Source organism: Engraulis encrasicolus, chromosome 6 (assembly GCF_034702125.1).
Source record: "Engraulis encrasicolus isolate BLACKSEA-1 chromosome 6, IST_EnEncr_1.0, whole genome shotgun sequence".
Lineage (NCBI taxonomy): Eukaryota > Metazoa > Chordata > Actinopteri > Clupeiformes > Engraulidae > Engraulis > Engraulis encrasicolus.
In genome coordinates, this window is record NC_085862.1 from 30,849,791 (window position 1) to 30,874,174 (window position 24,384).

Consider the following 24,384-nt stretch of genomic DNA (forward strand, 5'->3'; position numbering starts at 1 on the left):
TGACATGTCTGGTGTGCACAGAAGATGGAAATGTTTAAAACACAAACGCAAACGTGTCGCATCTAGATGATAAATACATGTGAACTTAGTAGGTAGGAGCAGTAAAACAGTGTCACGCAGCGCTGCTGTGTTTTGATGTCAAGTAGTGTGAAGCGCCAAAATCCTCAGTTCTCCCCCGACCGGTGTGACGCGTCTTCCTTCCTTTCCCACCCAGAGGACGGAGCGGAGTGTACTGAGAACACACAGCACACACACTACTGGGTGTAGTAAAGTAAAGGGCTTGTCGACGAAAAAAAAAAAACATATATCCGAAACCATCAGGTCTTGTCTGATTTTTTAAAGCACAGATGTAACGTTGGGAATGACTGGAGATGCGCAAAAGCGCGCCACTCCCGTTGGCACACTGGAATAAAAATCTGGACAGCGGACCGCGACATCGGATTCGGAGTTATCCAGTACTTTGTGGATTACTACAACAGCTGGAATAATGATTCACATCATTTTATGGGCATGTTTCGTCTCTACCTCAGGTAACTACCGCCTTCATATTTAGCCTGCGCTAATAGCTTGGCACGTTGTTTAATCTGTCAGCCTCAGAACAACTTGAAAACATGGCCTTTTACTCTCCAGTTAAACAGACATTGACAGTGATTGTAAAGGGCTGTGAATCATTTGCGGACGCTTCGAATGCTAAAGTTTGGAAAATAATGAACAGTAACATACTGTATGCATAGCCTAATTATTGTATCCACAACTGCAACCAGAATAACTTTTTGGTTCCACATACTCACCGTCGTCTCACAGTATCTGAAGTGGTATGTGATCTCCCGAGGTTGCCAGAGCTCATCTTTGCTTCCTTCAATTGTTTGCGGGGTCATATCCCTAGCAATGGCATGTAGAGGATGGAGGGGGTGGATGAACGACTCACTGAAAATAAGCAGAGCTCAGTGACTGGAGAACAACTCACTGAAAATGTGTTTACTAGTGTGATTTTGAATAAGATCTAGGCTAGAACTAATTAGATATTACAATAAAGGGAGAGTTGTAGCTATGTCAAGTTCTTGCAAACTCACATGGTGCACCTGTGTAGCAAAATGAAACAGGCTGTAGCGTTAGCCTATCTAGTGATACAGTGCCTACTCTATGGCCATAGGTAAAATTCACCCATGTCTGGTCTTTGCTGTGTGTTGCATAGACATGGGCTCACTGTATACAGTTTATCTAGTATGTTTGCATGCAGGAAGTTGACCGGGGAGGACAAAGGGGTATGTTGTCCTGGGCCCAGACAGAAAGGGGCCCAGAATTTGGTCTTCATTACATTATATGTATTGGGTCAAGGGCCCATTTATTTAGATTTTGTCCTGGGCCTGGACAAAGCTGTCAGCGGCCCTGTTTGTGTGTGGTATATTGTAGTGTGTGGTACTCAAAACATTCAGAGTTATTTCCATTATCCATTTAAACAATACTCGTGCCTGACCTCATTAGTAATAATGAACCTGCTTTTCTGAGGACAAGGTTTCTAAATTCTTGGAGCAATGCATGGATAAAAACTACAAGTGGATCTCAATTATTGCTCTTTTCTAGATTCCATAATGGACCTCACCATGATTTCAAATGTGGAACACGGTCACACTCGCACCATCACGTGTGTATCTGGTGAGCGTAACTCCAATCTTCAACTGGCTATCACTAAGGACCAGAAGATCATCAAGTATCCACACGCGCCAAAGTTCAAGGAGACCAAAGGCTCCAGCGAGGTCAACGAGGTGGTGGCCTACGATTTCCACCGCATAGACTACATAGGGATCTTTTACTGTGAGGCCACACACGAGGCCAGCCAATACACTGTGACCTTCATCAGCAACAGCATCAATGGTAAGGCTGACCTTCAAAACATAGACAGACTCACTTGACTTCACTACACACCCCATCACAGATCAAATATGGGAATATGTTCTCTTAGTTTTGTCTTCAAAACTACTGTACATCAAAGATCAACAGTGCATAATGTTTAGGTGTTCATTATCCAGGTTCCAAATTTATCCAAATATCCAAATTTTAGCTGCCTGTTTACACACTTATTCATTTCAGGAATATTTACCATCCATGTCTCATCTCACTATTGGCTTTCAATATAGTATACATGACATGGAGGGTCCTCCATACTCATACTCACGTACCCAGGGCTGGATTAACCCACAGGCTAGACATGGCTGCAGGCTAGGGGCCCCCACTTGCCAGGGGGCCCCAGTTGGCCAAAGTGGGGTGAGAGTGGAGGACAGAATTGTGACAAGTGGCAATATTGAGATTTGTCTGCACATATGTTATTTATTTTTAATTTCTTGCTCGGAATTATGTCGCTGGCTATGTAGTTTTGCCACGAAATTTGCATTCTGAGGGGGCCTCCATCAACCTGTAGCCTAGGGCCCCCCAGTCCATCTTAATCCGGCTCTGCCTGTACCTAACCAGCGCCAAATTTTGGGCTCAATGGATCCACCTTCAATGGATCTGTGACCCCGCCCCTGTATGTAAAATAATAATAATAATAATAATTTTAAAAACTCGTTGTGAGGGCCCTGATTCAGGAGGGCCTGGTGGCTCCCATTTTACCTCTTTGTATTCTTGCTTTTTGCTTGCTATATGACATGGCAAACTCAAAACACTCTCAGATCGAGTAGTCACTTCTTCGCCCTGGCAGATTTAAAGAAAGGAAGGAAGGCAAATCTTACACAGTGGACCTTTAAGATGGTGATGATGCATGGCCATTGTTGACCTGTCGTCTCCTACTTGACAACTATTTGTGTTGTAAATTCCTTAATCAGAGCGATGGATAATTCATGTTTTTTTTCTCCCTTGAAGCCTGTGAGTAAAAAAAAAACCATATAGATATGGTAAATATGGTCAGGCTTTTGTTTTAAAATTCTTGAAAAATGTGAAGACTTCTTTTCTAATGACTATGGGATAAATGTGACTGGATTTTAAATTCCCAGTCACATATCTCTTAGAGCGAAACTGAGAGAAGCGCCATTGAAGATATTTATTTTCATTTTTTGTGATTTAATTTTTTTTGCAGAATGCACAACTTCAGAAAACTGTATTGGTTTATCTAAAAGCTCATATTTTGTCTTTAAAAATGCTAACTTCATATCTTTCAATGGGCAAGAGGAACTTTCAGAGCTGAGTTTCTGTTTTCTACTTAAGGGATAACTTCAGCCAATTTTAACATGCAGTTACAATGTTCATATTACCCTGGACTTGTCAGTACCTGAGATTGTTTTTCTTCAGCCTTTTCCGAGATCCTGGTCATTGTAATGGGGGCAGAGTTTGTATACATTTCAAAAAAACATCTTGATTTATTCCCAAAAACATCCTAAAGGTTATGCAACATCAACAGACAACTAGCAAACAGCGATACCTTTTGGGAAATGTTTGGAGTAGGCCTATGTTAAGAATTTTTAAAAATGTGAACAAAATCTGCCCCCATTAGAATAGCTCAGATCTCGGAAAAGGACTGAGCCAAAAAATACAGCATCACTGGGTACTGACAAGTCAAGGGTAACGTGAGCAATACAGCAACATATTGAAATTGGCAGAAGTGCTCCTTTAAAGAAGTGAACACATTAAAAAGTTAATTAAAAAGTTCATCAGCTGTTTCCAGATTCCCATGCGTAAGGTATCATTGTAAAGCTAACAAAGTTCACTATCAGATTAATTACTCAATATGCCCCCAGGACTACTTACAGCCTGTTTTGTTGTGGCTAGTCACAAATAGATCAAAAATCAATAACGTAATTTATTTATTCAAAGGCAAAGACAAGATTTCTGTGTAACATTTTCCTCTGTGGAGTTTGGACAGTGGGAAAGACAGAGTTTATGTGATAGCCTTGCTGTTCTTCATGTGAAAAACAGGGATGTTGGCCCCTGCACAGCTCTCCGTGACAGCCAACAAGGGAGACACAGTGGAGCTGGTCATTTACATTCACAAAACAGACAGAAAAGAAGAGATCACTTGGAAACAAAATGGTAATAACACGTTTTTGTTTCTGTCAAGTAATTGAATAATACTACTACTCATGCTACTAATTGTTTTATGAAATCAATCGGTAATACAACATTTGCTCCTGTTTGGCAAAAGACCTGATTTCATTCATTTTCTTATCCTTAGGTAACTTCTACTCCACAACACATGTTCAGGAGCGTGTGGAGAACACAGCAAGGTTAACTTTAAATGCCGTCACGGAGGACTTGGCAGGAATCTACAGTGCCAACTTCATCGGGGACAGCTTCATCCAAGGGGCCAGCATGAGACTCCTCGTCAGAGGTATGAGGGTCTGTGACGTTTCAGTAGTGTACACGCTAGGGCGTCAGGGCGTCTAAATGACTGCCAGTGCCACTGTTGTATGGATTTTTTTATAATCCCATAAATATAACCATAAATCCCATAAATAAAAAAATAAGCTCCCTGTTCCCACAAATAACCGTAGAAACGCCTATATATATAACCCAGTGTAATCATTTAACCCCTTAGCGTACAGCCTATGTTATAACCTTAGGCCCTACTGTCATCAAAATTGTAATGGCTATGTCTTAATCTGTTACTTAAGGCTCTCCATACTGTCATAGCAATGTTGTTATGATGTAGTTGAGTATGTTCAGTATATAGTGAATAGGCCCGCCGGTGACCCCATCTGCAGTAAGAGGCTACCCAGTGTTGGGCACTGTAGAAGCTGTCAGCAGTAGTATATGAATTTAGCTGTGTTATGGCCTGAGGGTAAAGCCCTACTACTGTACCACACCGTGTTTACATGATGACCAGGGTTTAGTAGGTGTCTGTACTATGTTGATAACTACTGCTGATATGTGACCATTCCAGCGTGCCCTGACAAGAAGTGGGGGACGTACTGTGACCAGGAATGCCCAGAGTGCCTGAATGGCGGCGTGTGCCACGACAAGAGCGGAGATTGCCTGTGCCCGCCGGGATTCATGGGCATGCGCTGTGAGACAGGTAGGTGAAGTGAAAGTCCAATTGGGAAACTCCAACTCCCATTGTCATTGTGACCCAGCACTCCACAGCACACTGTGGACACTGCACACAACGAAATTGCATTTATGCCTCACCCATGCAAGGGGGCAGCCCTCAATGGCGCCACAAGGGAGCAGTGCGGCAGGACGGTACCGTGCTCAGGGTACCTCAGTCATGGAGGATGATGGGGGAGAGCGATGGGGGAGAGCACTGGTTGATCACCATAGCCAAATTGTTTAGCCTTTCTGTTTTTGTTTGTTTGATTTTCTTTTACCTGTCCGCCGCTTCAGCTTGTCACACTGTTATTTTACGGGGTTTGGTTGTCACAGTTCTAGGCCTGTATGCTGCTCTAGTCGGGGCAGGGCCATACAGTAGACTAGTAGTTTGAGTGTGTATTATTATACGGATTTATTCTGTGTGTAGTGGATATCCACACTGATTGTGCATTTAATCACTTACATAGCGTAGCGAGCCTATGAGCGTGTGTGTGACTGGTGTTTACCATAGGCCCTTGGTTTCGTGCACGAGTGGTGAACTAAATTATTCTCGACTAGTAAACCTGCCCGGCTAGCCTGGCTCGGTGACACCCTTTATTCTGTGGCAGCCAACCCCGTTCTTGAGCATTACTGTTTTTATCCCAGCGGCGCAGGGTTTTAACTGTTGACTTAAATTGTATTAATAAAGAAAAGATTGTTATCCCTTTAAACAAAGGTACGTCTCTTGTGCATTCTATCCGAACCTGTTGTGCCTTATTGGTTGAAATCAAAATATATTCTGGGGTGGCAGTCCCCCAGTGGCGTAGTCGTGCAATTACACATCAAAGAGATGATTATTATTTTTAGGAAATTTAACATCTAAAGGTCCACTTTGCTACATTTTGGCAGGTTCTACAAGTCTGTCGCCCTAATCGCTTACCCATGACTGCCCCATAACTGGTGGTGGTGGTGGTGGTGGTGACGGGAAGGGCTGACTGACTGCCGCTGGATCATGAAGGCATGGGTGGGAGTCAGAGAGGACATGGGACCGCCTGTCTCTCATGACACTCTGGGGGGATAACACCCATCCCTTTTGTCTGTATTGCATAAGGCTCCTGTCTGAGTCATCAGATCTCTATTGTTTTAGGTAGAATTTTAGCAAGTTGATATGAAATACATGGCCACAATCCTGCACATGCCTTCGCTGTAACATCTAAGTGGAGAAGTCCATTGTTTATCAAGCTCTTTGTGTACAGCCCATCCTGAGCGAGTCCTCTCCTTTTGCAGCGTGCAGAGAAGGGAAGTTTGGCCACAACTGCCAGGAGTCGTGCAATAAGACGATGAACTGCAGGGGTTTAGCCTTCTGCCTGCTGGACCCCTACGGATGCTCCTGCGCCAGTGGATGGCATGGACCCCTCTGTAATGAGAGTAAGATCTGCTTTACTTGTTTTTACTTTATTTTACTGTGGCCCACCTTGGGCGTAATCCCCTGGTGCTGAACAAAAAAGTGACTTTTAAAAAAAAAAAAGTTTGCACACTCCTTTGGATTTTATTCATTCAGTGGCATGATGACTTTCATATACACTAACAAAGACACACAGTAGGCTATACACACTATGTACAGCACCTGTCTGAGGTGGTGGAGTCAGCTTAACCCTTACAGCTCCAGGATGTAAGCCCGTGGTGTGACTAGAGGCAAATTAATCAAGAACTTAAAGAAGAAAATAAATTTAAAGAAGTATGCAAACACATTTTACTGTCCCTCACATCTGGTGAAAACTGATGATACTGCTGCCATTACCTGTAGAACATCTTGCAAGTTCCATCTGTATTAATGCTTGTGTGCACAGTATGTGTGTCTTGAAGGGTCCATGTGGGCATTATGTGTATTTATGTAAGCTTCTTGATACCTTATTTTCCCCCTGGGGATCAGTGAAGTTACTCTACTCTACTACTACTCTACTCACATTGTTTATTTACTGTGATGCTGAAGTTCATTTGCAGGATCAATTTAAATTGTTGTAACTTGTTTCTTTTCCCATTATGTACTCTGCCAGAGTGTCCTCATGGTATGTATGGAGCGGGCTGTCGGCTGCGCTGCGACTGTAAGAACGGCGGAACCTGCAGTCCCTACAGTGGCTGCCAGTGTCAGACGGGGTGGCGTGGACAACACTGTGAAAAATCAGGTGAGGAATACCCCTTAGCATACAAACATGGATGGACAAGCTAGTGAATTTATTAGCATTTAGCTTTTTATTTTGGGCTATATTAGTTAACACTTTATTAGCATTTTACACAACAGAGTAGATATTTTGTTATTTTCGAATGAAACAGTAGCATTATGCAATTCCAATTCTCTAATTCACAGACAATTAACTCTTGTAGCACCTTACTAGACACTGTCCCACCACAGGGACATTGTAGTCACTGAAAAAACATAACTACCATAGTACTACACCACTATGACAGTGCACAAGGCCTTTAGTAAAACATTATGACTTGGTCATTGCCATTCTGGTAACAGCTAATGTATAACAGGGGTTAAGCAATTTTCTTGGGGGGAGTTTGTCAGATGCTAAATGACTTAGCTCTGCCCTGGTCTTGTAGAGCACGCTCCTCAGATCATCGAGATGGCCAGCAACCTGGAATGGAACCTGCTGTCCAGTCCCAAGATCACCTGCTCGGCCACAGGCAACCCTCCACCCAGGCACCTCAGCATAGTACTACGCAAGCTGGACAGCACCGAGCTTCAGGTAGCTACAGTCTCAAAATGCATATTTATCGGGGAATATCAGTTTTCGCATTATTGTTTTATTAATTGCATGCATTGTATATTTGTTTTGGACATGCACTCCACCCATAGAGAATTTAAAACTTTCATGGCATTGGCCTAACAGATTATTAGCTTAATTGAATCCAAACCTCAACCAGATACAACGGTTTACTCACTATAAATACATTTAAAATAGAAATAGACCTAATAAATATATAATAAATAGACATAATACATATACATAATACATTTTTTCCACTATTTTTTCCCTCCTCTTCACCATCAGCCTGTCCACACGACCACAGACTCGGACAAGAGCACTGCCCATTTTGAGATCAAGCGCTTGCAGGCAGAGCACGGAGGACTGTGGGAGTGCAGAGTGTCCACCAATGGCGGAGGGGACTCCCGCAAGTTCAATCTAACCGTCAAGGGTGAGCACAGATACTTACACTGGCATACTTACTTATTTCAGAACATAGTCTTAAACAAACAAAACTTGATGCTTAACTATTGCAGAATATAGTTGTAAAGGCAGTTTTGTTAAATATTTGTGAAAGACAACATTGTCATAAGACGTTAGCTGCTATGTTCTCCGTTACATAATTCCTCTCCACTCAGAAAAAATCCATGGTGCATAGCTTTTGCAGAATACCTGCTCACTTGTAAAGGAAGTTAGCCTATATCAAATATTTGTGAGAGGCGAGGACAAGACTGTTGTAAGAAATACTACTATTATAAATTATGTCTGCATCGTTCCTCTACAGTCAGAGCCTCTTTGTAGATTACAATTTGTGTCAAATATTTGTGAGAGACAGAGGCATACAGTGATTCTCATGAGAAGGAATAGTTGTCATATCAGTAATGATTTCCTCCACTTGGTCCTTCTCCCCAGAGCCATAGAATTCAGAGTTGTGACAACTGGGGTACAGGAAGTTGGTTGGTGACATGATTCATGTAGAGTAGAATATTTCTAGACATTTCTAGACTTTTCGCTGGAGACGAACACAGAACCAGCAAAGATGAAGTGAAAATTAATTAACATTAATTACATTTACCTTTACTGTACTTTCTGTGTTTGACTCTCACTTCTTGGTACTATTTTTGAACTATTTCAATGGCGATCTGTGTGTCAAAGGCACCATGAGCTGCCATTGTTGTGTAAAAGTGGAACATGGGGTGCATTCCAATATGTCGTCCTCCACTTGTGCTTTTGACCTTGATGATGCCCCTCCTCCTTGGAGAAAACAATTAAGTTTCCCCACTGTCATCCTAGCTACAACATTTTTTGGGGGACTATTCTTCATTCACCATCCTGATTGCAAATGAGGAAATGACATTAGAATTGTGCTTTTGCAAGATATTAAATTAATTTTCTGTCGTCAGTGACGTCATCATGAGGTCACAAGCGAGCAAGTGAGCAAGAGAGGACAGAAGTCTGCATATTGGAATCCACCTATGGAGGTCAATGGGAGTAGCCTAACTCTTACCTTCTCGGCTCTGCTTCTCCCTTCAGAGCCCCCGCGTCCCACTACGCCCCCTAGGCTCCTGGAGAAGAAGAGCAAGCAGCTGGTGGTGATCCCTATGGACGTCTACACGGGGGACGGCCCCATCATCTCCACCAAGCTCCTCTACAAGCCCATGGGAGAGGAGTCCTTCTCCTCCATCAGGGGTGGGTGCATTACATTGCATTACACGCAGCTGACGCCCTAATCTAGTGTTTCTAAAAGGGGGCGGTACAGCCCCCCAGGGGGCGTTGGGGAGCCCTAGGACTGTGTTGAGGAGGGTACAGTTTAGAGGGGGTGGTGCTTAGTTGTCATTGGGGACATTAATCCATTGTTTTTTTTTAAGTAAGTAAGGTGGTGGGGTGGGGGGTTGTGACAGGCTTATGATGAGGTCAAGGGGGCGTAGGGAGGATTATAATGATGAGGTCCAGGGGGCGTTTGTTCAAAAAAGGTTGAGAACCACTGCCCTAATCCAAACAGCCTTACAGATATTCACAAGGTATTGGTTACAGCCCCTGGAGCAATAAAGGGTTAGGTGCCTTGCTCAAGGGCACTTCAGCCATGGGTGGGATTTGAACCTGCAACTCTCTGGACTAAATAGGAACGCCGTAACCACTAGGCCATGACTGCATGGGTGCATAGCATAGCACTGCCGAGCCTTCTGAAAGACTTGTGTTTCTAGTAGTGAATGCTGTGTGAGGTTGGAAGTCTTTATTGGCAGACACAAGAGCTGATTTCAAATCGTCGGTGGAACTGGCATACTGCAGTTGGATAATTTCACAGATTAACAGTGGTTTGGTCATAACTGCATAGGAATGTATCAGGGGTGGGCACATTACTGTATGCGTTTTTCTATTACATTACCTTGAATTACAGTACATTACATTAGGCCTAGACTTATCTGACTGTTTTATCCAAAGTGACTTAGTTATTTTAAGTACAAGGTCTTGGTTACAGTCCCTGTGGGGTTAGGTGTCTTGCTCAAGAGCACATCAGCCATGGAGTGAGGTAGCCGGGAGTAGAAGGATGGGATTTGAACCTCCAAACCTCTGATCATCTACTTAACCATTAGGCCATGGCTGCCCTTATACAATTACAGTACCGTGTTGTTTTTTGTCTTTCTTGGTCCAGTGTACAGCAGGGAGCCCATCACCCTGATGCACCTGCAGCCCTCGACGCGGTACCTGCTGAGGGTGCAGCTGACCAGGCCTGGCGAGGGAGGAGAGGGGGACATGGGCCCCGAGGCCATCATGGAGACAGACTGCCCAGGTAAGAGGACGTCCAAGCCTGTTTCCATGTCATTGTCACCGCTACAGCCTGACAGAGGTGTCGGTCCTGGCTTTGCAAAGTAAAGAAAAACCCTGCCGTACTTGTGTCATTCGCCCAGGTCAACAAAGAGTTCAACTGTAGTCAACTGGACGTTGTCTGTTGAGTTTAAGTCAAGTTGCTTACAGCTAAAACTCTTTGGACCTCCCTCATTCTCTGTATCTTTTCCACTTAACGCATGGGATTTCACTTATGTTTTATATGATTTTTCTGATTTGACTAATGCAGTGCTCATTAGGACCACTTGTTGTACAGAAAATGGGTGGAACAAAACTTTTGCAGGGTTTTTAAAAACTTTCTGAAGAGGGCATTTGCACCTCTGCCGCTTACTGTACAGGATAAGAGCAGTCAGGGCATGTGTGCTAGTGAAGTGAGTTAGCAACACTCCACCCTGGCCAGCGTAGTGTAGAGTAGTAAACACATCCACTGATACAACCATCTTAGCTAGGTGACACTCTTAGCCAGGGCCGGGTTATCCATAAGGGCCAGTGGCGCAGTGGGCACCTGCGAGGTGTATTGCCCGGGGGCACCACAGTGTCTTGATACGGTCGTGCTCTTAGCTTGTAGCCCTGCTTAGCTGCAAGAGAGAGGGGGACCCAGCCCACGCCCCTGTCAGTGAGTGACTCTGACTGCAGAGAATGGCAGACTGGCTCTGACCACAGGTGGCCAAACAAACCAGACTGAGAAAGTAAAAGTCCTGCCATAGTATTAATGCTGTTGCCTTGCGCTTGCCTCAGCTTATTAGCTTATCTGCCTGTGATAAACTATGGAGCCCCTACAATGACATGTGTGAGGAAAAAAACCCAGAGGGATTTCTCATCGCTGCGGCGCACCTCTGTGCACCTGAAAGTCTCTAGTCCGCACCTGAAAGTATCTTGTGTACAGAAAAGTTCCAGATGCACACAAGAAACCCTTAAGGTTTTTCCACATGTCATTTCAGGGGCTCCATACTGAACAGTTGTTGTAGTATCCGCTGATTCACTGAATTGGCTGAAAAAGACAGAAAAAGAAACAAATGGACTTCTACTTTCTGAAGCTGGGGCGTTTGTCCGTCCCAACTCTGCCTGCCTCTGACTGACCGACTGCGTCTTCTGTTGTCGTCCGTCAGAGCCCACTGCCAGGCCGGAGATCGATTTCAACTCGCTGGAGGGCCGTAACGCCACGGTCAGGTGGTCTTTGCCCCCCGGCGGCCACGGTGCGGCCACCGGCTTTTTAGTTGAGTTCTACGACCCCCCGCCGAGCCCCGGCCTCCCCCCGCCGAAGCTGTGGGACAGGCACATCTTGCTCAATGTGCACGCCATCCAGCTGCCCAACCTCGAGTACCACCGGGACTATAGCGTGGTCGTCCGCTTGGTGAACTGCGGCAGTCTCGGCCCGGCGTCCAAGCCGTACGTCCTCCGCGTCAAGAGCCAGGGTAACACCCCCCATCCCTCCCCCTACCACTTGCTTTACCACAACCTCCCACTGTTGGTATCATTACTGTCACCTGGGCCTGGGAGGATTTCCATAATACCATCCCTGTCATTGGTCCCTGCCAGGGGCGTAGCACAAGATTCTGGGGACAGAGTCCCAGTTGACTCCCCTCCACCCGTTTATGATATTAATATGTAAAAACAAAAGAAACAAATGTTACTCTGTGATGCCCCTCGATACGTGGAGCCCTGGCCCTGGTGTCTCATTTTAACCCTCTATTTCAACGCCCCATCAGAGTGCATTTTCAGTTAGTGCCATGGAAGAGTAGAATAGAAAGAGAACAGGTCTGAGGGACTCATAGAGCAAGACATTATTGATTGTTTTCTATCTTCAGGCTACATTTTATGTTTGCAGGAGTTAAGCGTAGGAAATAACCACCCCAAATGAAAATAACCATGTGGAGCTCCGTTGTTGCAATAACCCGTGTGTTACAGCTGTGTATATTTGTGTGCGTATTTTTCTCTTGTGCGCCATGGCAGGACCCTCGTCCCCGAAGCACGTCCGTGCCGAGGCCATCTCGTTCAACGCGGTGCGCGTCCAGTGGCAGCCTCCGGACGACCCCAACGGCGGCATCATCAAGTACACCATCGAGTACCAGCCGGCGGGCCAGGTCAGCACGCACCAGTGGGTGGACACGGACGACAGCAACAGGACGGCCAAGGAGATCACGGCGCTGAACGGCAGCACCAGCTACCTCTTCAGGGTCAGGGCTTTCTCCAAGGTGCCGGGGGAGTGGAGCCGGTTCGTGGAGGCCAGGACCCGCGGAGGTGGGGATGGTGAGTAATAAAGTTGAATCTAACACTGTGCGGTCTGATTCTCGATTCTGATTGGCTGATAGCTGTTGTAAATCGGGCATAAACACACACCATTCCAACCTCATCATAAGCCTGCCAACGCCGCTCTTAGTATTAAAGAAAACAAATTGGACCAATGCGCCCCAATGGCAACTAAACACCGCCCCCTCCCCAGCCCCAAGGGCTCCCCAACGCCACCTGGCATTAGGCCACAACGATATAATGTCATAATGTCACTAATTATCCTTCACATATTCCGAAAAGATTTCTTTCTTTCAATCGTTTGTTTGGTCTTTAACGGTGCATGCCTTGTATCCTGAAAGTCTCTCGCCGTATGTCCCAGCAGGCACCCTCAGCTTCACACCCACTACCCAGGGGGTGGTGCGTCCAGGCGGAGACAGCTACCAGCTCCTGGTGGCTGTGGTGGGCTCGGTGACTGTCACCTGCGTCACCATCCTGTTGGCCCTCGTCATCCTCTTCTGCATTCGCAAGAGTCTGCTCAAGCGCCGACGCACCTTCACCTACCAGTCGGGATCGGTAAGCCCCAACACAGCAGCACCAACACTTATTTGAACCCAAGCCTACCTGTACATTTGCATGGACACACACGCACCACAATGGAAATAAGTTCCAGAACTTCAACTATCATTAAAGGTGCACTGTGTAAGATTTTTAGTTGTTTATCTCCAGAATTCATGCTGCCCATTCACAAATGTTACCTTTTTCACGAATACTTACCACCACCATCAAATTCTAAGTATTCATTATGACTGAGAAAATTGCACTTTTCATGCATGAAAAGGGGGATCTTCTCCATGGTCTGCCATTTTGAATTTCAGCTGTGAAAATTGCTGTACTTTGGTTATATTAATAAATATTGGTTCATTACTTAGTAATAAATATTCATGAAAAGATCTTATTTGGCAATAAGCAGCACAGTTTCAATGAACAGGGTAATTGCAATACCTACTCTGGCCACATCCTACACAGTGCACCTTTAATTAGAGATGCACAGGATCCAAGATCCGGTTCCGGATCCCGGCAGGATAATAGGGTTTTTCACAGGATCCGGATCCGGTTCCAGGATCCAGGATCCGGTAGCCGAGGCTTTTCAGTCAAAATAGTTTGAGCCAACGTGATAAAAAGGGCCCACATGTGTGAGTAGGCTATGTGTTTCAACCCTTTCGTAGGATCCGGTATCCGGTTCCGGATCAGGCAGGATCTTAAGCAGTGGATCCGGTATCCGGCAGGATCCTAAAAATCAGGATCCGGTGCATCTCTACCTTTAATTATATAATTCGCAATTAATGTGTCATGACTGGTAGAATGTCAATAAAGAATAGTGTATCAATCAATAAAGCAAGCAAACCTCCTTTGGCTTCCAAGCTTTCCAAGCAGTGCTCCTCATCCTACATTACAAAGGAAACCCACACAGAGACTCCCAAAGAGACCATGTCTGCCACTGTCTGACCAACAGCAAGTGGTATTCTGTAGCATCTAATTGGTCCTAATTGGTTGCTTTTGTGGCTTATTGAATTGCTCTGAAAGTGATGCAACGAATATCCTTAATGCCTGTTGATGTTGTTTCAGTTAAGCTTGCTATCCACTGAAGTTGCAAGAAAAAACACTGATTATTCTTTCATGGCACTGTGGATATCATGTCCACTGAGGAGCCTTTGAATGTTCATCAGCACATTGGCCATTATTTCTTCTCAGGACGTGTGTCTGTGCCTCTAATTGGGGACGGGCATTGGAATAAATTAGCGTTTGCTATAAATGCTATGATGCTTGCTGTTGGGCTGTTATACAACCTACATTCTATGCATCTATTCACATAAACTAAATTAAAAAATCAAGGAGAGGAGACCATCCCCCAGTATAACCACTAAGGGGCCTTTGAAAGTTCATCAGCATTTTGGCCAATACTTTTTTTCCTCAGGACTTGTGTCTGTGTCTCTAACTGTTCACAGGGAGAGGAGACAATCCTCCAGTTTAACCATTAAAGGAACAGTCCAGCATTTTTTGATTTTCACATATTTGCAGTATTTCCAAGCATTATTCATGAATGTGCATATCATGTTCTTCTCAGCTTTTTCAGTAATTAGATTTATTGGATCAGAATTATTAGCATAGCTTAGCATAATCACTCAAAGTGAATGGGGGCATTAGCATCAAACCACAAGTGATCACAGGATAAGATTAAATAGCTGTTTTGCACTCTGGTGAATTTGACATGAATTTTAAAGTACTTTATAAGTACATTTGATGATGTTTTGTTTGCCCCCATAGACTTGCATTGCTACGCTTAATTTGGCTATACTGTTATACTAGGCAATGGAAACACATAGACGAAAATGATATGCACATTCATAAATAATGCTGGGAAAGACTGCAAATATGTGAAAATCAAAAAAGGGTGGACTGTTCCTTTAAGGGGCCTTAGAAAGTATATTGATCATTCTTCTCAAGGACTTGTGTCTGTATCTCTATCTGTTCCCAGGGAGAGGAGACCATCCTCCAGTTTAACTCTGGCACCCTGACTCTGACCAGGCGGCCTAAACCCAACCCGGAGCCCCTCACCTACCCCATCCTGGAGTGGGACGACATCAAGTTCGAGGACGTGATTGGGGAGGGCAACTTCGGCCAGGTGATCAAGGCCATGATCAAGAACAAAGACGGGAACAAGATGAGTGCCGCCATCAAAATGCTAAAAGGTGAGCCGTGCATTTAAGGAGATGATGATGCAAAGTACAGCTATCATCAAGAACCAAGATGGGTATAAAATGAGCGCTGCCAAATGCTGAAAGGTGAGTCGTACATTTAAGGTGATGATACAAAGCACTCAGGGATCTATTTTGAGCAATGTTGATAGGCAACAACATGTTTGGCTCCTAATTTTCTGTGAGGAACATTAACAAAAGTTGTTTACTGCTATTGACAGAAGTGTTGCAGTGGTTAACAGTCCAAATAAAGTCTTGTATGGTAAAGTATTGTATTGCTGCCCAGAAATATTGCTAAAAATGTTGCCTAGTGCATCACCTTTAGGTGGTCAAAATAAACAAAGATAGAAGCAGTGGAAGCAGTGTTTTTTTCTCTCTCACTCACTTCTCATGTATTTCCGTGTGTGTGTGTGTGTGTCTGTGTCTGTGTCTGTGTCTGTGTCTGTGTCTGTGTCTGTCTGTGTCTGTGTCTGTGTCTGTGTGTCTCTGTGTGTGTCCTGTTGTCCTGTGAAGAATTTGCCTCTGAGAACGACCACCGAGACTTTGCTGGAGAGCTGGAGGTTTTATGTAAGCTTGGTCAACACCCCAACATCATCAACCTCATTGGTGCCTGTGAGAACAGAGGTAAGAGCGCCACCCTGTGGGATTTTGTCATAATTACATTAAAAAAGTCCAAATACCGCTGGTAGTCATGCAATAATACTGTAATAATATGTTCCGCAGTGCGCTTTTGCTTAAAATATGAAGGTGTGAATCACACGTAGAAGAAATACTGGAATAAAATTCACTGTGAGAGCAGTACAATTCAAGTTTGATTCTTTACTGATTTTCTAAATCTTGGGATTTTTATTTTGCTCCTTCACCCATTACCACTTGTCTTTGATAATATGTTGGACCATTTCATTTTGATAAAACAAATTGCATTGATGCCTGCTGAAGACAGGCAGCAGTTGCTCCTTGAAGCACATAGATACTAGCCTGGGCGAAAAGCCGACTGCCAATTCAGGGACACCCTTCTCCCTGGGCCCGGGACAACTAACACCTTTGTCCCCCCTGTCGGCTTCCTTAATGCCTTGTGCCCTTATATTCTTTCTCAGGGTACCTCTACATTGCCATCGAGTATGCGCCTTACGGAAACCTGCTGGATTTCTTGAGGAAGAGCCGAGTGTTGGAGACGGACCCCGCCTTCGCCAAAGAGCACGGCACCGCCTCCACCCTCACCTCACAGCAGCTGCTGCAGTTCGCCGTGGACGTGGCCAATGGCATGCATTACCTCAGCGACAAACAGGTAGGCCAAGAGAGACATGGTGGGATTTTAGAGTGCCACCCTGTGAGATTTTTCCATACGTATATAGGCTACCCTATAAGACAGTCTATAGGCTACTTACAATACTTAATACTCAATACTTAAAAAAAAAATTGTAAATGCATTAAATACATTTATTTTTACATGATTTTATAAATTAGCTATTGTTGATTATTCAAATAATGTCCAAAGACTTGTAGTATGTAATTGTATGTTAACCATGTGGGCATTGTAAATCCATATCTTGATTTATGACTGTCTCTCTGCTCTTCATATTTTCCAGTTTATCCACCGCGACTTGGCCGCCAGAAATGTACTGGTTGGAGAGAACCTGGTGGCCAAGATAGCCGACTTCGGCTTGTCTCGGGGAGAAGAGGTGTACGTCAAGAAGACCATGGTAAATGCACCAATAATAACGGTACATTTTATTTATCTGCTGATGAGACTGGTATCCACCATCCAGGGGAGTGTTCCAAGAAGCTGGTTCAGTGGTAATCTGGGGCGAGTTTCTTAAAAGAGAAGTTGTTAGCCTGTTAGCAACTTCGGTAGTTACCAATGGGAAAATGCATTGGAAACAACAAAGTAGCTAATGTAGTAAGCAACTTTGGTTTTGAGAAATTCACCCCTGAATTGTGATAAGCCATCTAATTGAAGAGCATGTACTCCTCATGTTCTTAACTAGATGAAACCTACAGGCAATAGATTACGAGCTTTATCACTTCCTGTAGGTTAACTTAACCAGGATTATCACTTAACCATGTCCTTGGAATACCCCTTAGCCCCTAGCTCTCTGGGTTGAAGTTCACGAGCAGCATTGTTGTTGTTTCTCTGTAATGTGGCAGTGTGTGTGTATGTATCCAGCATAGCCCAGTAGAGGTCAGTGCAGAGCCAAATCCAAACCAGAGGCAACACAGCAACTTCAGTAGCACTGCTGATGAACCTCCATGCATGGGCAAATGAAACAGGAACCACTGCACAGTGAATATAGTTCAGTAGTATAACTGTGTTTGGTAAAGCATTTGCATGTAGTGAAATATTTAATGAATGACAATGTTTCTCTGAATGTTTCAGGGGAGGCTGCCAGTGCGATGGATGGCCATAGAATCTCTTAACTACAGCGTCTACACCACAAAGAGTGACGTGTAAGTCCCTAAGGCATCCCTTCTCCAATATCCCATTTTTATTATTCAATTTATATGTACGTAGGGTTCATTTATGAAGTCAGGATATTGGCTACAGTCCCTGACACAATGTACTGTAAGTAGGGTAAAGTGCTTTGCCCCTGGGCACTAGAGCCATGGATGAGGGGAAAGGGGGACCCACACTTTCTTCCTACTGATACGAGATTCGAACCTGCAACCTTCTGATCACAAGACCATCTCCCTAACCGTCTGGCCACAGCTGCCCAGGCTGCCATCATCCTCTGCGATCCACTTTATTTACCCAGCATGTGACATGTGGAATCATGAAAACAAAAAATCCCAATGACCCCATCATGTGACTTTCTACTAGTAAACAAGCCATGTAGTAAACAAGTTGTACTCCACTACAATGTGTATACGCTGTGTCAAGCCTGACAAATTAACAGGGGGCAGGAACAGATAAAGTGAGCGCCGCGAGGGAAGTTTGAGACGTAGGCATAGTAAAAAGCCACAAGCCCACTGGCTGGGCCTCACTCCCTGTCAAAACAGGCTATTTTTATGGGCATGAGAACTTGAGGGTGCTAGAGAGTTCAAACATTGCAAAGGAAGTTGGTGCCACAAGTGTCAGGCGCTTAGAGTGCCAAACCGCTCCAGTGGTGCCACTGCCACAGCCTGTCACCCTCCTTTATCACCACATGGCAGACCCAGTTCAACATTGACACACATTCGGGCAAAGGAACAAACAAACAAACTCATTTTTTTAAGATAGAAGATTCGATTAAAAGATCATGTTGGTGTCAATGCAGTGGATAGTGTACATCAATGTATAGTATATGAGAGGGAAAGAAGTAAGATAGTCCATTGATTTAAAAAATACAACTGACTTGATGTCATGACAAGGTTACATCCAAATACTTCAACACATCTGCTAATGGCACTTGGAAGGCACAACACATTCAAATTACTATTGAAGTAGAATTCCTGCCAGTTCCAACATGCAGTTGTATTGCTCCCCTTACCCTTAACTAGCCATACTGAATGGCAAGTATCTCAGAAAGGGCTGTACAGAAAAAAATGCTGCTTTGCCGGGTACTTGCAAGTCAAGGGTAGCGTGGTCAATACAACTGCATGTTGAAATGGGCAAGAGTTCTCTTTTAAAATAAAATGAAGTTCAAAACTAGAAGACAAGACTGTCTTTAACATGTGATTTTCTTTCACCCTCTTCCTCTTCTTCTTCACCTACTCTACTCTAGGTGGTCATTTGGTGTCTTGCTGTGGGAGATTGTCAGCTTAGGTAAGCAAATGCCTCACTTACAACAAGCTGGAAGTCAGCCTTTCCTGCCATTTCCTATTTTCCCACCATTGTAAAAGCCCATTTAGCAGATCTGCCTCATTTAGTGAGACTTTCCGTTGTGCATAAACAAAAATGATCCAGTTATTTTTGGTAGAATTAGTCCAATATTGAGTAGGATTTTCTTCTTTCATGGACAGATCATTTTGCTTCTTTATTTATTTATTTTTTTAGAAAAATGTCTGGCTTGTGTTCACCTTGTGTGCATATATATGTACTCTATCCGAGCAGTAAGATACTTCACTCAACATTGTACTGATTCCACACAAAAACTGTGGAGTACTTACTGTGGAGATGTATGATGAAGCTAGCATGATTATGGTGCGGTTAATGATCATTATATTATCACTATTGGCACTGATAATGGTTTTGATGCTTATTAATGTCCTTGCTCTTTTTTAAGTCTCTATAGTCAACCAGAGAGGTTACCATAGTAGACAATCATTGATTCAACGAAGATGAAAAGAGAAAGAGGAGAAGCGCCAATATCTTCATTCTCAGAACTATACAGGGGTGCATTTATCGAAAGCGTGGTTGCTAACTACATTAGCTACTTTGTTGTTTTCAATGCATTTTCCCATTGGCAACTACCGAAGTTGCTAACAGGCTAATAACTTCTCTTTTGAGATATGGACCCCAGATTTGTTACAGGTGTTCCACTCTCTGTTGTTCTCAGGTGGCACACCTTACTGTGGCATGACCTGTGCAGAACTCTATGAGAAGCTTCCGCAGGGATTCCGCATGGAGAAGCCCAAGAACTGTGACGACGAAGTGTAAGTATACTATTCACTCATACACTGTAAAAAAGGATTTGTTGATGTTTTTGCAGAAAGGCACTACTGTTGTTATTATATTGGGTGATGTCATTACCCATCACAACAAAGTAGCAAGAGTTACCATAAACCGTGCCTGGTTCTCACACAGACCCTTGTGCATTTCCGCCGAGCTATGTGAGGTCACAAGGGGTTGGTAACAACCATCTGCGTGAGAACCAGGTTACCGCGATAAACCAAGTTCAACGTCACAAATGTGAAAGCCTGTGGAACAACTTTCTGATTTAAAATGCATAAGGGCTGGGCATTTCCACTAATACACATAGACACAATATACTGTAAGTTGACTCAACTTTACTCTGTCAAAGCAACAAGTTGACTCAACATTTTTTTACAATGATTCTGTAAATTCTCACACAAAGGCTCAGCCTTTTTGTGACCATTGTCGTAATAGTCTGTGTATATTTCAACATTCAACATTGGTTGGTATGGCATTATCATGTCAGGCAGGATTTTGAATTTGTGGATTGTGGATTGAACAATTATATTCAACAAACTAAAGAACATGTCAAAATGAAAACAATTCATTATTCATGCTAAGAATAAACAGGATATATCTCTTCTGTTAGTGTGAAGTGAGTGTTAAAGGAGATGCTTGTGTTCTCCCTCCGCAGGTATGAGCTGATGCGGCAATGCTGGAGGGATCGGCCGTACGAGCGACCGCCCTTCTCCCAAATCTCTGTGCAGCTCACCAGGATGCAAGAGGCAAGGAAGGTGGGATCAGCCTTAGTGTGAAAGGAGAGCATGACACAACACGACTTATTTCCCCTGTTCATACTCTTTGATACAGCCATGGAAGCTGCCGGGGCGGGCGGGGGGACAAAGGTGTCACTTGTCCCGGGCTCAGGGAGAGAGGGGGCCCAGAATTGGGTCCTCGTTACTTTCCAAGTATCGGATTTGGGGCCCCTCCAGATGTTTTTGTCCGGGGCCCCACCAAAGCTGTCAGCGGACCTGGATACAGCCATGGGACAAGCACAGTTGACAAGAACCCACAAATCAAATGTTGAAGATAAAGTAGCTCATCAGATATTGTTAAATAAGCAGATGGAGATACATCATACTGTTGAGGAAAGCATACATAACTTGTGATTGCCTTCAATTAATCATACTGCAGAGTCAATTGAGAGAGGAACAGAAAAAAAACAGGGGGTTTATATGTAGTATATATACATACATAATCTTTAGATAAGGCAGTTAGAGAGCAAACAGGAAGAGAGAGATGGGGGTAAGGTCAGGAAAGTACCCAGGCCGTATTCAAACCTGTGTCTCCTTGGGCACGTATTGCAGCCTGCATGTGTTCAGGTGCATCAGCACGCTGTGCCACACCATCCCTGACATACGTAGCACTTTCTATAGCCAGGCCATGCCCTCCTAGTGACGCAACACCTTCAGCATTGCTACTAGTTCAGTCAAGAGCAATGCTAATTGTCATGCTCCATGGTCAGACCAAGTCTCGAAGAGATTTGAAAGTCAATGACAATCAGGCTGCACTTTCTCATGACCAGCATGCTTTACCTCAGATAATTACATGCATAATCATTTGTCCATTTGTGTTTTCTTGCAGTGTACTTACGGTGCATCAGTACATAGAGTAACTGTGTTTGTCTGACCATGTGTTCTCATTGTCAACTTTACTGTTTCATAGGCCTACGTGAACATGGCGCTATTCGAGAACTTCACCTACGCTGGAATAGACGCCACCGCGGAAGAGGCCTGACTACCAGCCCCCCCAGACCCTGAGAGTGCGCGTCGCCCGCGGAGGGAGCGCCGTGGCCGGTCTCCCACAACAACGACGACGACAGCACGCTACTGCCACCACCCCCCTGCGGCCCTCGCCCAAGCCCAGACCCACGCTGACGTCCACAGCCGACGCTTCACCCACAGCACCTGGCTCTAGACTTTAGACGCCGAAAAAGACTGTGACAGGACACTTGATTTGGAGGTGGGGGCGCGGCCATAGTGCCCTATCTTTGGCCTGCCATGGAGCAGCCTGCTGTGGGGGAGCAAGGGGTGTAGGAGGAGGTCTTGGGGGGACTTTTGTGGATGGTTCTCATCTCAGGAGCACTGGAAGATAGATATAGGACTTCTCAAGAAACTGAAACCCTGAGATAGTGGGTTTATTGTAAACCGACAACCAGGGTCTGGGGGTGTACATACTGCTCACAATAACAACAAACTCTGCTGTCCTCTTACACTACTACCTTTGTCTGAGAGCAAGAGCATGGACATGGCTTTTTGGATTACACTTGACTGAGCTCAGCGGAGGTGACTCTGAAATCTTAAAGATGTAGCACTTAAATACCATATACTCCACTGCAGCATACTGAACATGTGTATTTTTTATTCCCTTCTCGCCGCCTTGTGTATTTATAAAACACTTTGAGACATATTCTCTCATGCCTCTTTTCCACTGCCATTTTTCTGGTAGGCCTACAGCTCGACATAGCACGACTCGGCCGCCACTTTTTGCTTTTCGATTGGGCATGACACAGCTCAATCGAAGAGCAAAAAGTGGCGCCCGTGTCGCGCTGTGTCGAGCTATAGGCCTACCAGAAAACCGCCAGTGGAAAAGAGGCATTAGTTTTCTGTAAGTAGTCTTGAGTTCATCTGAACAATTGCAAACCAAAGGTATATTTTATGTTGAGAATGTAGTTTGGAGGCGAATGAGCGCTACCTTGTTTTCACTGCCATGTAAAGTATTAGAATTCATGTTCTCATTTCATAATTAAAATGGCTTTGCTGTGACTGGACTCGCAACAAAGAGAAAAAACGAGGCCTACCACATGTAATATGTTTTAAGCACAATACCAATACAGATGCTGTATAGTGAAAGTGAAAGCCCATTGGGAAACCCCAAATCCCATTGTCATTGAACAAAAAAGCCTCATTGTCAGGTACTATCAAGTTAAGGGTAGCGTGAGCAATACAACTGCATGTTGAAACTGGCTGGAATTCTCCTTGAAATATAGAAGTCTGAAGCGAAACTACTCATCAGCTGTATGCAATACTTTTCCTATATATACATGTAGGCCTACATTGCTCACACCAGAGACACGACGATATACTACAGCATCTCTATACAGGGCATGTCATGGGTAAGCGGTTAGGGTGTCAGACTTGTAGCCTGACACCCTAGTTTGGCTTCAGACTTCTATATTTCAAGGAGAATTCCAGCTTTAAGCCAGTTTCAACATGCAGTTGTATTGCTCACACTACCCTTAACTTGATAGTACCTGACAATGAGGCTTTTTTGTTCAACCCTTTCTGAGATCTTGGCTATTCTTATGGGAGCATGGTTTGCTTAAATTTAAAAAATGCCTAATCATACTCCAAATATCATCCCAGAAGTTATTGCTGTGTTATTGTTTGCTGTCGGACAGTTGATGTTGTGGATGTTGGATATCTTGGGGGCGATATTTGAAGTAGATGTTAAGATTTTTTATTGTAAACAAACCATGACCCCATTAGATTGGTCAGGATCTCGAAAAGGACAGAACAAAGAAAAATGTGGAGGCAAAGGGCAGTGGCACTGACAAGTCAAGGGTAGCGTGGGCAATACGAGTGCATGTTGAAATCGGCTGGAATTATCCTTGAATTTAAAAGTGACGTAACGATAAAGGCCACACAAACAGGAAACAAACATTCTGAGTCTAGCCCATCATCAGCGATTCCAGTTAAACCAAGTAAATATTGTCAAGGTTGAGTTCCCTAGCCATGCTGCCTGATACCCGTTACTCCAGGGGTGGGGAACCTTTTTCATTCAAGGGGCCACTTCAAATTCATCCGAGGGCCATACTATGCACACAAACCGGGATCTCCCCCTGCACTTTAGGCGTATATTGAAGGCAGCCACCTTTAAAACAGACCCCACCTTCTCTAGGTCCCCTGAATATAACTTAACTGTATTGTAAATGTATATTCTAAGATTCAATTACAGAATATGTAATATTTCATGTGAAGCTGCATAACATTAAAATTACATCCAATTCTGGGCCCCCTCTCTCCCTCGGCCCAGGACAAGTGACCCCTTTGGCTGCTGATGAAAAAAGCTAATTTAGAGCACTGCATATCATATTCCATACATTTGTGTAATGCATGCTTATGTGCATCAGTTTGGGCTTGGCAGGGAGTTGTCGTGGGCCAGCGATGCATGGTGGGGTGGTGCA

At 44.3% G+C, this 24,384-nt stretch overlaps 1 protein-coding gene across 5 annotated transcripts; it reads left to right on the forward strand.

Moving 5' to 3' along the window:
• The first annotated feature begins 263 nt into the window (after positions 1–263).
• Positions 264–22,989, forward strand: tie1 (tyrosine kinase with immunoglobulin-like and EGF-like domains 1). Of its 5 annotated transcripts, none has more exons than XM_063201237.1 (23): positions 264–530; positions 1,585–1,875; positions 3,910–4,023; positions 4,166–4,321; positions 4,874–5,005; positions 6,286–6,426; positions 7,056–7,184; positions 7,606–7,751; positions 8,058–8,202; positions 9,285–9,440; positions 10,405–10,542; positions 11,708–12,013; positions 12,552–12,848; positions 13,210–13,403; positions 15,367–15,580; positions 16,100–16,210; positions 16,684–16,874; positions 17,176–17,310; positions 17,964–18,034; positions 19,288–19,328; positions 20,062–20,158; positions 20,833–20,932; positions 21,864–22,989. In XM_063201237.1, exons 1-23 carry the CDS (start codon positions 488–490, stop codon positions 21,933–21,935), a joined length of 3,420 nt encoding a protein of 1,139 aa, XP_063057307.1. In that variant the 5' UTR covers positions 264–487; the 3' UTR covers positions 21,936–22,989. The 5 variants fall into 5 exon arrangements, with proteins under 5 accessions (XP_063057307.1, XP_063057309.1, XP_063057308.1 ...); XM_063201239.1 differs by having other exon boundaries at positions 17,176–17,289; XM_063201238.1 differs by having other exon boundaries at positions 13,213–13,403.
• Positions 22,990–24,384: the final 1,395 nt, after the last annotated feature.